Below are 15,976 nucleotides of genomic sequence, written 5' to 3' on the forward strand. Positions count from 1 at the left end.
CATAACGAAAAAAAAAAGAAAAAAAAAATGAACAGGACCAAGATATTTTAAGGCTGAAAGTACAAAAACCCAGACATAATTTACATACAAGCGATACTACAACCATGTTTAAGTATGCGCCAACCACTGGGCAGCCTTCACAGAGGCAAATACGTATCTGAACAATGCAGTTAACATTTGGAATCATGTGTCTGAACAACGCAGTTAACAAACATTTGGAATGACTCAAAGAAAAACAAAATGTACATTTTTAAGACCCCAGCTGCAGAATCTCAGGGTGCGGTTGTTAAACCTAGCCAAACACATTACGGTATCCTTCATCGTTCCAGTTTTAAAATCCTGAGTCAAGCGCCAAAAATAACTGAAGCCATGCCAATGAGTTGGTCATCTAGGCTCTGCGCCTGAGTGTATGAGAATGTGGTGTGGTTGTTTTGCACAGAGCTGAAGTTGTTGGGTGTTTGGTTGGGGAGAGGGGAGGAGGAACAGTCCGTTTAGAAGCATTTGCGGTGGACGATGGAGGGGCCGGACTCATCGTACTCCTGCTTGCTGATCCACATCTGCTGGAAGGTGGACAGAGAGGCCAGGATGGAGCCTCCAATCCAGACAGAGTATTTACGCTCAGGTGGTGCAATGATCTGCAAGAATAAGACATGTTAAGGATCTTGATCAGCATGTTGACTCGCCGTGCCCCTGGTGTATCTATGGTGTGTCAGCTCACCTTGATCTTCATGGTGGATGGGGCCAGGGCTGTGATCTCCTTCTGCATCCTGTCGGCGATGCCGGGGTACATGGTGGTACCACCAGACAGCACGGTGTTGGCGTACAGGTCCTTACGGATGTCGACGTCGCATTTCATGATGCTGTTGTAGGTGGTCTCGTGGATGCCGCAGGACTCCATACCTTTGAGCAAATGCATAGTCAGTACATAGAAGCATCAGGACGGTGCGCTGTAGTTTACGGCAAACAGATTAGTTTGTGGGGACGCCTACCGAGGAAGGAAGGCTGGAACAGGGCCTCTGGGCAACGGAACCTCTCATTGCCGATGGTGATGACCTGTCCGTCAGGCAGCTCGTAGCTCTTCTCCAGGGAGGAGGAGGAGGCAGCGGTGCTCATCTCCTGTTCGAAGTCCAGGGCAACGTAGCACAGCTTCTCCTTGATGTCACGCACGATTTCCCTCTCAGCTGTGGTAGTGAAGGAGTAGCCACGCTCTGTCAGGATCTTCATGAGGTAGTCTGTGAGGTCACGGCCAGCCAAGTCCAGACGCAGGATGGCGTGGGGCAGGGCATAACCTTCATAGATGGGCACTGTGTGGGTCACACCATCACCAGAGTCCATGACAATACCGGTGGTACGACCAGAGGCATACAGGGACAGCACAGCCTGGATGGCAACGTACATGGCGGGGGTGTTGAAGGTCTCAAACATGATCTGTAAAGAGAGGGATCACAACCTTTAAGGATGAACCTTGAGCAAACTCGTCCACTGCACACTACATGCATTAGGCTAGGGGCTCAGATCAAGTTAGTATAAAAAGAGTGCACATATTTAACATTCCTTCACACTTGTGCATGTCATGAGGTGCTGATCTGACTCAAAGTATTAACACAAGTGCAGATAAAAGCACACAGTCAAGAGACCTGTTGATGATAGGTCTTAGAGAGAAGTCCTGGAGGAAGAATGAATGGAATTGTAGAGTTAAAATAAGGAGATCGTGTGTCGCATAGTTTAGCTGTAACAGACGTTAAGGTAGCATGTGGGCAAGTGAAGGCATGTACCTGGGTCATCTTCTCCCTGTTGGCTTTAGGGTTCAGGGGGGCCTCTGTGAGCAGGACGGGGTGCTCCTCAGGGGCGACTCTCAGCTCGTTGTAGAAGGTGTGATGCCAGATCTTCTCCATGTCATCCCAGTTGGTCACAATACCGTGCTCGATGGGGTACTTCAGGGTCAGGATACCCCTCTTGCTCTGAGCTTCATCACCAACGTAGCTGTCTTTCTGGCCCATGCCCACCATCACTCCCTGAAGAGCAGACAATTAGTTATATTCAGACTTTCACAAACTAATTCTTTATACTAAGCAGACTGCTCAATTAACAAAATCAAACTAATTAGCAAACAGTTTAGCTTAATGCTAATTAAACTCACCTGATGTCTTGGGCGACCGACGATGGAGGGGAAGACAGCACGGGGGGCGTCGTCACCGGCGAATCCGGCTTTGCACATACCGGATCCGTTGTCAATAACGAGTGCGGCAATATCTTCGTCCATGGTTTACTGTAAGTAAAAGAAAGAAATCGAGCTTGTTATCGTCCATTGTGACAGTAACAAACTGCAGCTACGTTAGCTCACGGTGTACACAATGCTAATTAGTGATTACAGCCCGTTTTTGACTCTTAATTCTGTATTTGTCTTTTTTTAGCAACATAAATTCCCTTTTGCAACATTGCCATTTCTAGACAAAAACATTTAAACGCCAGTCTCACATCCGCCATGACGTTTGAGCTCACTTCACAGCCTGCAGTTCACTAGAGGAACCGCTGGGTGGCGCTGCTGTCCCACATTCGGACCGAGCAGACAAAAGGAAATTGCGCTGCATTCTGTTATTGCCATATAAGGACATGGTTCGGTTTTGAGCAGCCTTGCGGCTACCGGCGCCATGGCGCGGAGCCAGAGCGGCAGCGCGCAACGCGAGGGACGTTATCAGCGCAGCGGCCGCGCGACATCATTCATGTTCGCGGCAGTCAGCTTCCCGCCTGCGCCGCCTCATTGTTGGGCAATTTTACAACCTAAGGCGGCATCGGCAGTCTTTCAATTTCACTGCGTCATCTTTGACCACGCCATTCACGATTAGCGCCTGCACATGTAATTGGCCCCAGGCGCCGGTCTTTATGCCGCAGTCTGCAGCTTATGACCAGAGAGGGGAAAGTTAAGTTGCGTAATGAACATGTGTTGACTCATGAATGGTCACAAGTCGTCGACTGACGACCCAGTTCAAAAAGCCACGCCTTTTCATGTAAATTAACATTTGCGGTTTCATTTTCAACATATCCGTTTGGCAAGAGATGAAATCATGTGGAAAAACCAGTCAGACAACTTACTCTAGCGCGTTATTCTTTATCAACCGCTATTATGCAGTTTCGCAGGCCTCCATAAACCTCCCACAAAAAGCCTTCTGATTAAATTTCTTACAAGTCTCCACTACCATGTTTAAACAGGAGGGTTTTAATGATGAGGATTATTGTACTTAAGATGGTTTGTGTAGCGACGTCTGCAGGGCGGCTTTACCATGATGTGGCTAAGCTAATATGCTAAAGTAGGTCACACCCCGCCGCATCGGGCGCACAAAGGGAGCAGCAGGAATCCAGACGATCCCAACTTAATAAAAGCCTCTTTAAAGCTGCGCCGTTCGGACGGAGGAGGAAAAAGAACGAGGAGTGGGAAATTGAAACAAATGCTGCACAATTACAGAGTTAGAGGCGCGGCAGTTAGGACCGTTATTCATTAAGCCGGCCACAACCGCCACCTGTGCTGCAAGTTCTGCGGGTTGAGCCATGATTAGCGCAAACCCTCAAATTCAGCAGCACAACAGATACGTTCATGTGTAGCTTTAAAAAGTGATGAATTGTGGCTGTTTGTACAGACAAAGAACCTCGTGGTGGCTCTAATCGATTTAAAACAAAATGAAATTCAACAGCAAGTTGCATTAAAATACACACGGGATCGTTTACTAAATTAACTCCGTCTATAAATGCATTAATATTGCTGGATTCTTACCTTTGGGTGGGGGTTTTTCGCTTTAAGGGAACCGGTTGCAGGCAAATGATATTCCGCACAAGCTGCGTGTGACGGCGCTCAGAGTGAATCCGTTAGCTGTGGGCGATCCTCTTTTATACCACGCCGGTTGCCCGGCTCTAGCCATAAAAGGTAAACTTTCGGAATCGCGAGTCCTGATTGGTCCAGCGTCATTCACTGGGGCACGTCGCGTGCGCGCTGCGGTGCACGGGGCGCTAGCGATTTCAGTGAGAGGGGATAAAGGGGGGCGGTAGCGGCCGAGGATTGGAGAAAATGAAAGGCAGCGGCTGGTGTTGTGAGGCCTAGCGAGCAAAATATATCCGCACTCTGTTTAATTTTCAGGTTAAATGATCTATAGAGTTTAATACTTGTAACGGTAACTCCCCCGCACCTGTTCGTAGCCCCCAGGCGCTGTAGCAGCACAGCTTAGCTCAGGGCTCCTCCCTGTGAGGCTGCAAAGGCCCGACTTCACCGTCCAAAGGCGGCTCTGCCTACGTTTTCCAGCACCATTTAGCCTTTCCTACACAGTCACACTAAACAGATGTGAAATCCAGCTGTGGGAATCACAGCGGCACGTATCTGCTGATAATTCATAATTCATTGATGAAGTATTTGTGGGTTTCCTGCTCCCTGATAAGCAGTGAGTGTGCTGTTCTGTCCCACAGCAGAGAACAGGAGGCTGTGGGCCGGACGGGGCCCGGTTCTGCTGCTGCTGCTGCTGGATCCAGCTGTTCAAGGGTGAGCTCAATTCAATCCCACAGACAATAAGCCTTCTATTGCTTTAAAATATAACCATAAACTGTGAGTGAGTCAGTGGAAGTAGCCAAGGGCTGGCTGCATCATCTGCAGGACTCCACACCCCTTTAGAAAATGTCCCTGTTTTATCAAATAAAACACACACTCATTTCCACTTCCTGGACCTCAGCACGGCTCTGTGTTTAAAACGCGGTGACCTTTGACCTTCCTGCCTGAGGCCCTCGCGTTACGGCTGAAGTATCTGGTCGTGATCCAGTCCTCCTCTTGTCTTTAGCGTGTTCCCGTTAGCGTCTCGCCTATAATTTAATTCCCTTTGTGCATTCTTGTCTTGACAGACTTTAAAGCCATTTAAAGGCATGACGTGACCTCTGAGACACACAGCAACCTCATGTGCTGCTCCTTCACCACTTCCTCTTCCTCTCTCACAGTTGCATCAGCACGTGTTTTTTGGGGTTTCATATGCTTTGGACTTGACGTTAAATGGACTTTTCCTGTGTGTGGTTCATAGAAGAACTGTAAATTAGCCACAGCCACAGCAACGCGACTGAATGGAGCTCAAGAACATGCAGGGAAATGAGGGAGAGCTGCTGGAGCCTCAGTCTCTATATGTTTGCATACATGCATAATCACCAGTCTGGTCTGACTCGTTTTATTAAAGGAAAAAGCTGTAGTTTCTCTGCATCACGGCCTCCGCTCAGTCGTCGGTCCGGTTGGGCTGAGAACACACAATCTCCGCGTCTGTCCTCCTATTTGGATGCAGCGTTGGGGCTGTCACAGGAAACTCCCTGCCGTCAAAAGACACAGCTGCGAGCTGCGTTCTGGGTTTTACATTACGCGTCCGAGCTTTCATCTTGCTCTCGGATTTCCTGTTTTTCTGCTCCTCTCGCAGCCACAGCTCCTGATATGAACCTGTACTAGTAGAGATGTGACGTGAAAGGACCAGTTCCACAACAGCAGCGACTGAACTGATGCACTTTTACATGGTGGATGAGATTAAATGAAATATTGTCAGTCACTCCTGGTTAACGCTGACCTGCTTTAAGTGTTTAGAGGAGAAGACGAGACAATGAAGTGTGTTTATTCAGTCTAAATCCTCAGCTTTTTTAGTTTGGACTGTTTATCTGCTCCGTACGTCTCATTGTTGTTCGTGCTGTTGAGTCTGCTTCATACTTTTGCTCTTCTGTAACGCATCCGTGACATAGTTTTCATCACCTTGTCAAGGTCGGAATGTACCTACTATAAACAACGTGCGCCAACGGTGCAGCACAGCAGTTACACATGCTACAAATACAGGTTCTTCTTCTCACTTCTGCTATTGTCAGTGAAAAACGAAGCAGAGTATGAACACAGGCGTGTGTGTGGCTCCGTCGAGGGCAGATGGAAAGTGGCCTCAGGAATGGTCTCAGGCACAAGCAGCACCAGCGTCCCACATGGGGCCGCCCTCCTCTTCCTCCACGCGGGCCTTCGGAGGCCTCTGCCGGGTCATCGGGAGTCGCTTCCAGGTAGCTGGAGTCCCACACAAGCTCTGGGGTCCTGAATGTCTCAGGACTTTAAATGGAAAATTCACATTTCATTCTTTGCATTCTCTAAAAGGCGGTCATGCCTCCGTTTCCCGAGCTTAAAGCGTCACTGTGTGCGTTCAGTTTACGGTTGGCTTGAAGGAGATCTCTGGTTCAGTAGTGTCTTGTCAACACCGTCCAGTAAGAGTTTCTCTGAGCCAAGTGCTTGGAATACTGCTCCTCTCATGTATCATAACAGTGTGTGTGTGTGTGTGTTTACGCCCAGGTGCCAGTGATGCAGTCTCTCTCCTCTGAGGCCTTCACAAGCCTTTAATACACAAAAAGCCACCTAATGAATTCTTCCAGACAGGAGTTTATACACAGACCCTTGAGGTGTTGTGTTTAAGGACCATTACCACGAGTGCTGGGTGTCTAAATAGACACTTGTCAAACTAAGTGACACTTTAACAAGAGCAACAAGGGGAAGGTCGGCCTGTGCAAACCTGTCATTTACAGGCACAAACCTAAATGACTGTAATTTAGGGCCTGTTCTCGCTGGCAGGAAACACCTTCTGTTCCTGAAAAGTGGTCCAAGGCAGCAGGAGGCAGGTGAGCCGTTCACCTGCAGAGTCACAACTCCTGACATGACTCACGTAAACAGACTTCAACGCGGTGACCTCAGCGCCGCCGTCTCCACACGCTCACATTTTATCGTGTCTGTAATGAGCAGCCGGTGGAACGGCTTTTAAATCCAGAGGAAACGCTTTTAGTCGCTCAAAGAGAAGCATGAGGTTCTGCTTTTCCTGACTCGCCTTCCACCTTTCAGGTCGAGCCAGTTGTTGGTGACTTTCAGACAGTGAATATGTGGCTTCACCTTCAACATGTGACTAGTCAGTGAGTAACACACTGACCACAACAGCGTGTTTATATGCACGCGTGTGTGAATCAAAGGTCACGGCTTGAAATAACAGCAGCTAATCATAAACCAGTTTGTGACGATGATGCAACTGTGCGTTAAGGTGTGATGTGAGTCTGACGGTTACTAGAAAGCATGTGCTGCCTCTGAACAGTGGCCTCAGCAGCTCGGGTCGGGTCGGGTCGGGGTTCTGTACGTCCTGCTCCTCTAATGAACAAAGACGCCGCAGGTTTCCTTCAGCCACTAATTCTCTCCTCTCAGTTTGCTGCTATGCTGCTTAGCATGAGGACAAATTGATATTTGCACACATTATAGGCAGCTTCGGCTGGAAACAGGGCCATTTAGCGTGAATGTGGGTGTGTGTTTGCGGGGGATGGGATCCGAGTCACGAAAGGCCTGTTGCTAATGGCTAAAGATGAGCTAAAGGGGGTGGACGTCAGCACTATTATCCACACGGACCCAGTTAAACATCTGCTGTCTTGAGCCGAGCTGCAGCTCGATACAAAGAGCATTAGCCGCAATTAGCTGAGGGTGAGGCCGAAGGTGGAGAAGAGGGACGGGAGAGGATGGACTGAAAGCACAGGCGAGAGGAGGATGTCGTGGGTGCGTGGAGGATCTTTGTCCTGCACGGTCTGTCTGTCAGAATGAAGCCGCCACCACAGATTGAGGCCCCGCTCAGCGAGGGACGTGAGAGTCCAGCGTCACGCCACAAGGCGAAAGAACATGCAAAGACCTGAAGGCAGCGATGCAAAGTTTTGCAAAGCAGCAGCACATTTTGTGCGCCTCCCTTTCCTCTTTCATTTCTTTCATTTCTCCCTGCTCCCACACCGCTTTGTCTCCTGCCCTTTGCGATTGTTTGCCATCTGTGGCTGGTCAGCGCTGCAGAGAGGGAAGCCTCGCTCGCCCCGCTCCCCTCGCCTCCCTCTCCTCCAGTGTGTCCCTCTGCAGCGTCATTGATCCGCGGTCGCCATGGCGGCGGCGCTGCCTCCCAGGCATGAGCCCAGCGACCAGCTGTGTGTGAGCGGTGCCTGCCAGCTGGCCTCCTGCGACGGGATTAGCTCCCCATCCACGGCCCAACTGGGCTCGAACCCCACGCCTCTCATAGGAACACAGCACCACGTTCATAGGAAGCACTTCCTCTTCAGCTTCTGGAGCATGGAGCGCATTCTTTGGCCTCTGCCCTTGTCTGAAGGCGAGGGCCGACGTGCCCCTGCCTCCGACCCTCTACTTCCTGTCCACGCTCCGTACTTCCCTGGCGTTCTGGTCTCTTATTGGCCCAAACTGAAAGCTGAGGTGCCTTTTAAGGATGTGAGGATGGAGACATGTCTTAACTGACCCTGAGTCAGCACAAAGAGGCCCAGTTCCAGGTTCCACGAGTGTTGAAACTACATAGATACATACTACATCCTCAACATCCTCTTCTTCGTACTAACATGTCGTAATAGTTTGTTTAAGCCTTTATTTGTGTTTAAAATGAGTCATTTTGTAGTGTGTACTGAAACGGTCCGAACCGTGTTTTCATGCAGGGAACCGATACAGTAGGAACTGTTGATCTGTGCTGGTGGAAGCTGACAGGCTGAGCCGTCTCTGTCTAATTCTATGGGCCGCTGACGCAGGCGGGCGGGCGCACGCACGCCGCTCGCTCACCCCCCGCGTCGCGTGGAGCTGAACAGGAGGCTTATCTGTCTCCATCTGTCTCCGTCTGGTGGGAGGGCTCGTCTTCTCGCGTTGGCTGCTTCCACGCCCTGCAGACTTCTGCTTCCTGATCTGCCTCATTGCAGGGAGCGCGTCCCCCTCTGCTCCATCATGTCGTATGGTATCGTATTGTCGTGTATTTCCTGTGTGTTGCTGTTCACACGGCCACATCCCAGTTGGCTGCTCCGGCTCGTAACCAGTGAGACCAGTGAGAGCTGCAGAGTAAACCCAGCCCGGCTTTGTGTCGGGTTTCTAGTGGGTGGCATTGTTCAGTGGGCTGCGATGCTGTTTGCAGTTCCCACCCTTCTCTTGTCTCACGCTCGCGTTTAAATGAGCTGCCTGGGCTGCTCTCATTGGCTGCCGGCAGCTGCCATATAAGGGCATGGGCCAGCAGCGCAAACAGGAAGTGGGGTGAGAGGAAGTGAAGAGCAGCGGCACAATGTGCAGCCGAGGGAATTGAGAAGAAGCTGCCACACCTTGAATCCATCGCTGCTCCGTCCGCTGCCTCTTCTGACGTTCATCCCTTCACTTGTGTCACACCTTATCTCATTTGTCATCTTCTCCTCCCTCCCCTGACGCTGCATCCTCTCCTCGTTAGCTCATTCTGCTCCTGAGTGTCCTCACAGCCTCTTATTTCAGCTTAGTGCAGCACGGCTTTACTTCACACTGAGGGTAAAGTCCGTTTGAAGCAATGCAGCAGAACGCGGTGCTGTTATGAGTGTGGTGTGATGTAATGGCTGAACCTGTGAACTCCACATTAGCTGATAATGATTCACACCAGGTGCTTTCTGGGAGTTTTCAGGAGCATCCAGGTCCAGAACCTGCCGGAGAACCCACATGACCGGAGAACCCAGGAAGAGCTGAGGGACCAAATCAGGCTCTAAAGCATCTTTAGCTGTTAACATCCAAAGTAACTGTGGAGTTGATGTGACTACATGAACCACACTGAAGTCGACGAGACACAGATGTGACGGGAATGTCCTTTCAATCAGACACGAGTTAACGTGTTTCATTCCTTCTCAGGTGTCATCCATTAGAAGTCAACAGGGAACAAGAGAAAGATGGACGTCAACGGCACAAAGAGGAATTTTGGGAATGTGTGACTTCAGTATTCAAGGCAGGTTCGAGAGATAAGGGACAAGCATGGTTGAAACTGTATTCACATCCTTTGTCAGCCCGTTGCCGTGACGCAGTGAGCTCACCTGAATGGGAGGTTCCTGACTGACTGGCAGCAGCAGACTGGACCCAGAGCCTCATCACGCGATGCAGCTGATCTGGAGTCTGCGCTCGGACGGCGCTGCCAGCTTCTCGTCTGGGTCTCGTTTGTTGTGCGTGAGGAGGATGTTGGGAGCAGTTGTGTGCGTTCTTCGTCTGTGTGTGTGTGTGTTTTTGTTGACCTTTGTGTGAATGAGTGAGGCCACGCCTTCCTGGTAACGCTGACGCCCATAAAAGGAGATCTTTAAGTTTGTCACATGACAGGAATGCGAGGAATGCAAGTCCAGTCACATGGGACGCCGCCTGAAGGAAATCAGCCTCACCCCGAGGACTGAACTGTGTGAAGGCCGGCAGTGGGCAGCTGCATGTCACATCGGTGTGGTGAAAGAGTGTGAGCAGCTTCCTGTGTGACCGTGGAGGAAGCACCTCCGGGCGGATTTCACTGCGCGTCAGTGGAGCTGCGTTGGAGTGTGTGACTGGGGGATGAGCCCAGTGCTTAAAGGTGCGTGGCATCAGTTCATAAATGAAAGCTGCTGATTCATGTGCTGCATTGTGTGTGTGTAGAAATGGAGCAGCACTCGCTGTGTGGGCCGGCGCCGATGCTCCGTCCCGTCGCTGGGCGGCACGTCCTCCTCAGCTGACTGCTTCCCTGCGTGAGGCCGACGCGAGGCCCGAGGCCTGAGAACTGAGGCTCAACCATCTTTGCTCTCAGGGCGTGTTAGTCACTCGGCTCTCATCCGCTCATCACTCATGTTTTTCCACTGATGACAAACAGCAGATGAAGAGAAAGGTGTCCTGTTTCAGTTCTGGTCCAGATCCTCAGAGTTTCCACAGCACAGCTGCAGATCTAGCGTTTACGCTTCAGAATGATCCTTTTTACTGGAACCTCCATTTGAATGAAACATTTCCAACTGAGTGCTTTGAAATTCAGTACAGACATTATTTTGGCACCGACTCTGTGACTCAGGATGTTTTGCTACGATGCTAATTCCAGTAGCATGTGTTCTATCTCAGACTCCGCTTCGACCTCAGCATGTTTTTCTCACTTACGTAACAGTTTTTGGGCTGCGTTCAATGTCAAGGTTCCAGTTTGTCGTAAACACTGCAGTTAGAAGTTAATGAACAGATTCTAAGTGCGCTCGTGTTTGAACCCGGCTCCACTGCATCGGCTGCAGAATGAGAGATACAGGGAAGATTCATGAACGCTGATTTTCCCGTCGCCCTCCGACTTCGTGGCCACGTCGCCTCCTCCTCCTCCTCCTCCTCCTCCTCCTCCTCCTCCTCCGCGCCTGTAACACACTCATGCCAGTGCAAACAGGAGGCGGTGACGTAATGGCCACGGCCGTCCATGAGAACGCAGGTCGTCCCTTCGCTGCAGCGCTCGCTGCTGCACCTCCTCGTCTCCAGGACAGGCGTCTGGCAGCTCTGTGCACCATCTGTGCGTAGCTCAAATCCCAGCCCACTTTTCCCTCCGTCTCCACCAAACTTTCCCTCTTTGACACTGACTGTGGCCTAGTTGTGCTGCTGCTTCCCTCGCGGGTCTCGGTGGAAACACTGACTTAAAGTGTGTTTCACTGGAGGAAGTTGGGAAAGGAAGGAGCTCAAGATGGAGTCACATGCACGTGTGTTACTGCTGCTTGTGTGGAGTTTCCTCAGCGCTGAGGCCGAGTCGAAGCCCAGATGTAGGTCAGGAGCTGAGCGTTGTGTAACTCCCAGGTTCGCGCTACGTGCACAGTGGATGAGTGCTCGCTGCTGTTGTGCTGGAAGGCGTCCAGCGTGAGCGACTGTGAAATCGGTGCGACTCATTCAGCTGCTGCCTGTCGCTCCACACACCGCGTCCAGTGTGTGTGCACCAGGACGCAGATCAGGCCTCGCTGCTCAGATAAGTGGCTGCCGAGCCCTTTTACAGGCAGACACTGCTCTACCACACGTCCTCTACCTGCTGCACATTGTGACCTTACAGACATGGAACGGGGAGAGAGGGAGAACGGCGGGCGGAGGATGTGGAGCCGTTCCTGGCTCATCTGATTGTAAGCTGATAACCTGGAACGAACCAAATCCTTGAATAGGGAATGAGAGACGCCCTCGGAGCCTTTATGTGTGAACAGAGAGACTGCAGGAGGGGAAATTGTAACAAGTCTACTCAAATAAAGTGACTTTGGCTTTGGTTGAATGCGAAGAAGGAGGTGTCTGTGTCTAACGAGCGTTAGCATGTGATAAACAGGCGGCTCTGCTCCGTGATGACTCATGACCTCCTCTGTTCCTCTCTTTACTGGGAAAGATGCTAATTTTAATAATGTGGATGTTGTACAATTGCTGAGTTCTCTAGAATCAGTGTAGGAAAAGAGGAAAAGGCGTGCAACACAGTTTAATTTGATTATTTAAAACTTGTTATAATTAAACACAGCTACACAACATTTAACAAATCCTTCTCTTGATACAGTAAATGTCCATTATGTGTGTGTCTACTGGGACCAAACCCACCGGTTTTGGCCACTGCTTGTGTTCAAGCCATCTGAGCCAGATGTTAATGATACCCCCGTGTGTGTGTGTGTGTGTGTGTGTGTGTGTGTGTGTGTGTGTGTGTGTGTGTTGTAGCATGTGTGTGTCAGCAGATGGGCCGTGCCTGTCACACACATGCTGTCTTCCATTATCAGTTCCCTATCATCAATTATTCACAGCAGGAGACGAGATGAATAATAGTGTAGAATCAGACGGAAGAAAGTCACAACTTCAAAATGATAAAACCTAGACATGAACAATCTCTGCCTTTTGTGAGAATAAAACTACAGTAGGTTTTTAATTTTTAGATTAAATATGAAGCATAATAAAGTGATCAGGGTTTGCCTTCAGATGCAGCAGAGTGGCCAGATCTTGCAGGGGTCTGTAATAAGAGGCCAGAGGAGAACAGCTGGTGTTTATGCAGGACGGTTGTGTGTGTGTAGTGGTGGGTGGGGTGCGGGTCCCACAGAGGCTCTGCAAGGGGCCGCCTCGGGCCTTTGTTGCAAGAGGGCATATCATTAGCATCTGAAACTCCTTATTGCCCCTGAAGAGAAAGAGGCAGATAAAAACCTGAGGAGGGAGGGGGGAGAGGGGGGGTGCATATCTAGATGAAGGAGATGGAGAAAAGCAGCAGGGGGAGACAGCGGGAAAGTGGTGACAATGTCCAGCCACACCTGCCCCCCCACTGACAGGAGCACGTGGGGGTGTGACTGCCCCGGGGTGGAGGTTGGACTGGTGCAGTTTGCTGCTGCTGCCAGTGGGTGGAGCACCAGAGCCAGTCTCCTGGATCCTCCAATAGAGCAAAGAGGAATATTAGAATCATCCAACATGTCGCCATAATGACAGTGAGCTGCTCTACGTTGCACTAAAAGCAATAATGACTATATGACGGACACCAGAGAGGTTTAGTGGGTAGAGCAATAAACAAAAGAAGAGCAGAGGATCCAAGTGGGAGCGGTGGCGCCTCCGTCCACGTGTGGACTCATTAATAAATAAAACAATAAATGAGCTCCATTTAGTTCTTCAGATGCTGAAGGCTGAAATAACACTGCAGCTGTTTGCTCCAGACATCAATGAAGCTGCACAAGGTGTTTAGAAAGAAAGGAACTCAGATGTTGTCAGGACAGACGGACCCGACGCGCAGTCACAGCTGCTCCATGGGCGCAGGACGTGACGTCGTCCCACACAGCGGCAGGAAGGCGTATTTTTAGTGGAGTCCTGATCAGGTTTCCTGCCAGTCAGCAGTAATGTGCCAATGCCTCACAATCAGTTCAAACCACTCCTTGTCGCGTGACCTTTAGTGTCTCATTTCATCCTGGGTCCGTGGTGGAGGAATCGAAAATGAAATGATGATGTGACCGTTGCACAGTTACCTGACCTCCTGTGGGTGAGATCATCAACACAAAGCAGAACCAAGTCAAACTTGACTGAGCTCTGTCCTTTCACCAGTGTCTACAGATGCAACAGCTGCCACCAGGGCATAGAATCCTCACACACACACACACACACACACACACACACACACACACACACACACACAGGTTGACCTTTGACCTGAGAACGGAGGCCAGAGCAAGGAGGGCGGTGTGTGGCTCCAGCTCCAGCGCCTTTGTTGGTGGAGAGGAGGCTGCAGCTGTGTGCAAACAGACACACACACACACACACACACACACACACACCACATTCCTCAGTGATTGCGATAGACTCACTTACCCCCCCGTCAGCTGCAGCATTGTTTCAACACCCACTGGAAAAGTCGCTTCTGTATAAACATCTGCTCATAAGATCACACCCTTTGGTTTGTCTTGATAAAGTAACACAAAATATGAGGATATGAGCAATTAAATGACATAAAAACAACTTCTGGACATAAACTAAGACATTTGCTGACGCAGCTTTTGACCAGATTGAGGACAGCTCAACTTAAACACTGATCAGCCATGCACATCCATTCATTTATTTAGTGCGTCCATGTTCACAGGGGAAAGTAGGTTAATGCAGGAGAGGTGGCACAGATCTGAGTCTGACCGTCCTGATCCAGATGAAACTGCTGTGGACCCATGTCTGCATAAACCATGCAATTCAAGCTGGGCCAGCGTGAGGGGATGTTCCTGCACACACACACACACACACACACACACACACACACACACACACACACACACACACACACACACACACACACACACACACACACACACACACACACAGAATATAGGTCACAGCCCCAGGACCCAGGGCTCCCTCTAACTCACACAACTCATTCTTCTTCTCTTCCTCATGTCTGTTCTTCTTTTGAAATGCTGTTGGTGAATCATGACTAAAAGCAGAATCTTTGCCACAGATGCAGCTGGGAACAAAGAGGAAGGAAATGTGGCCGCTGCATTAATCAGACCTCTTATAAAACAACTCTGTTTAAAAAAAGAAAAACCCAAAAGCCCAAAGCCTCTGGTTGGCACAACATCTGGACAGTGTTTCCTGATTGGTGGATGTTCCTGCGCAGGAGATTAAGAGGAGTCCTGATTGGCTCTGGTGCAGAGGTGTGTTTTGTGAACGGATGCTGATTGGTCGAGGGTGCGAGTCCAGACGCAGTGCAGCGTCTGCAGCAGTGTGTCAGTGTGTCAGTGTGTGTGTGTCGCTGCAGCAGACTGCCCATCCGTCCGTCATCGGCGAACAAACACAGGGCCGGTTTCCATGGCGACGGTCCTCAGGGCTGCTCTGAACAAAGCTCTCTCCCCCCTCTGCTGCTCTTGTGGCTCCTCAGACAGCGCAGTGGGACCTTTCCAGAGCCTTGTGTGCTTTGTGTGTGTTCACACTGGATGTGGAAACGTCACTAATCATCAACCTAAACCCACCAATCGCCTCATGAAGCAGGGACAAAATCTCTTTAACAGATCCATAATTAGAGAGTGACTCATTTCCAGCGATGGCCTGGTCACAGGAGACATGAAGTTGCATATTTAGCTCATCTTCCAGTCAATAAAGTGTTTTCTTAAGGCCGTGTGGAATTATGAATGTTCCAGAGGCACCAACAGTTGGTGCTTTAAGTCGTGGTCCAGGTGGTCCCACCTTCGCCTCCTGTCAATATCACTTACACAGTTTGCCTCAGGAGATGTTCACAATCTGTTCAGCATCCTTCTGTCCACAGATCCTGAGTCAGATCAGGACCTCCGACCTCCAAGTCAAATTATCATTTAAAATAATAATGTAAAATAATGAAGGTTTTCATAGCGAAGCCGTTTCCAGACCAATGAGCCCACACAGAGAGCATCTATTGACTGTCCATCAGGCCACAGCAAACCGGAATCAATTATTCATCTGAGTGCTTTTGGTTAATTTGTGCTGCCGTTGACACAAGAGGATCTGAGGGATTAGCACTTTAGGGAGCTGGAGAATTGATGCTGCTGCACTGGACCTGATCAATCAGCCCCAAATCACAGACTCTCCCAGCGTCGCTGCAGAACCCCAGTGTTTAATGTGGATCTCAGGAGCTCAGCATGTAGTTAAACCACGTGCCTGCGTCTGCGCTGCAATAAAACCTCGACAACTCGTGCTTGTTACTTAACAAAGCACTCAAACATACAGACGCATTGTTATTAGAATGTG

At 50.1% G+C, this 15,976-nt stretch overlaps 1 protein-coding gene across 1 annotated transcript in view; it reads right to left on the reverse strand.

The window, feature by feature from the left end:
- Positions 1-3,925, reverse strand: part of actb2 (actin, beta 2) — a 4,088-nt gene extending 163 nt beyond the window's left edge. Inside the window, exons 1-6 of the mRNA XM_029158727.3 lie at positions 3,770-3,925; positions 2,141-2,269; positions 1,776-2,015; positions 990-1,428; positions 719-900; positions 1-635 (exon numbers count right to left, since the gene is read on the reverse strand). The exon at positions 1-635 is cut by the window's left edge and continues 163 nt beyond it. Coding sequence (XP_029014560.1) covers positions 492-635; positions 719-900; positions 990-1,428; positions 1,776-2,015; positions 2,141-2,263 — 1,128 coding nt within the window. The 5' untranslated portion in view covers positions 2,264-2,269; positions 3,770-3,925 and the 3' untranslated portion in view covers positions 1-491. The remainder of the gene's footprint in view (positions 636-718; positions 901-989; positions 1,429-1,775; positions 2,016-2,140; positions 2,270-3,769) is intronic.
- Positions 3,926-15,976: the final 12,051 nt, after the last annotated feature.

The sequence above is a fragment of the Betta splendens genome, chromosome 8, assembly GCF_900634795.4.
Source record: "Betta splendens chromosome 8, fBetSpl5.4, whole genome shotgun sequence".
Lineage (NCBI taxonomy): Eukaryota > Metazoa > Chordata > Actinopteri > Anabantiformes > Osphronemidae > Betta > Betta splendens.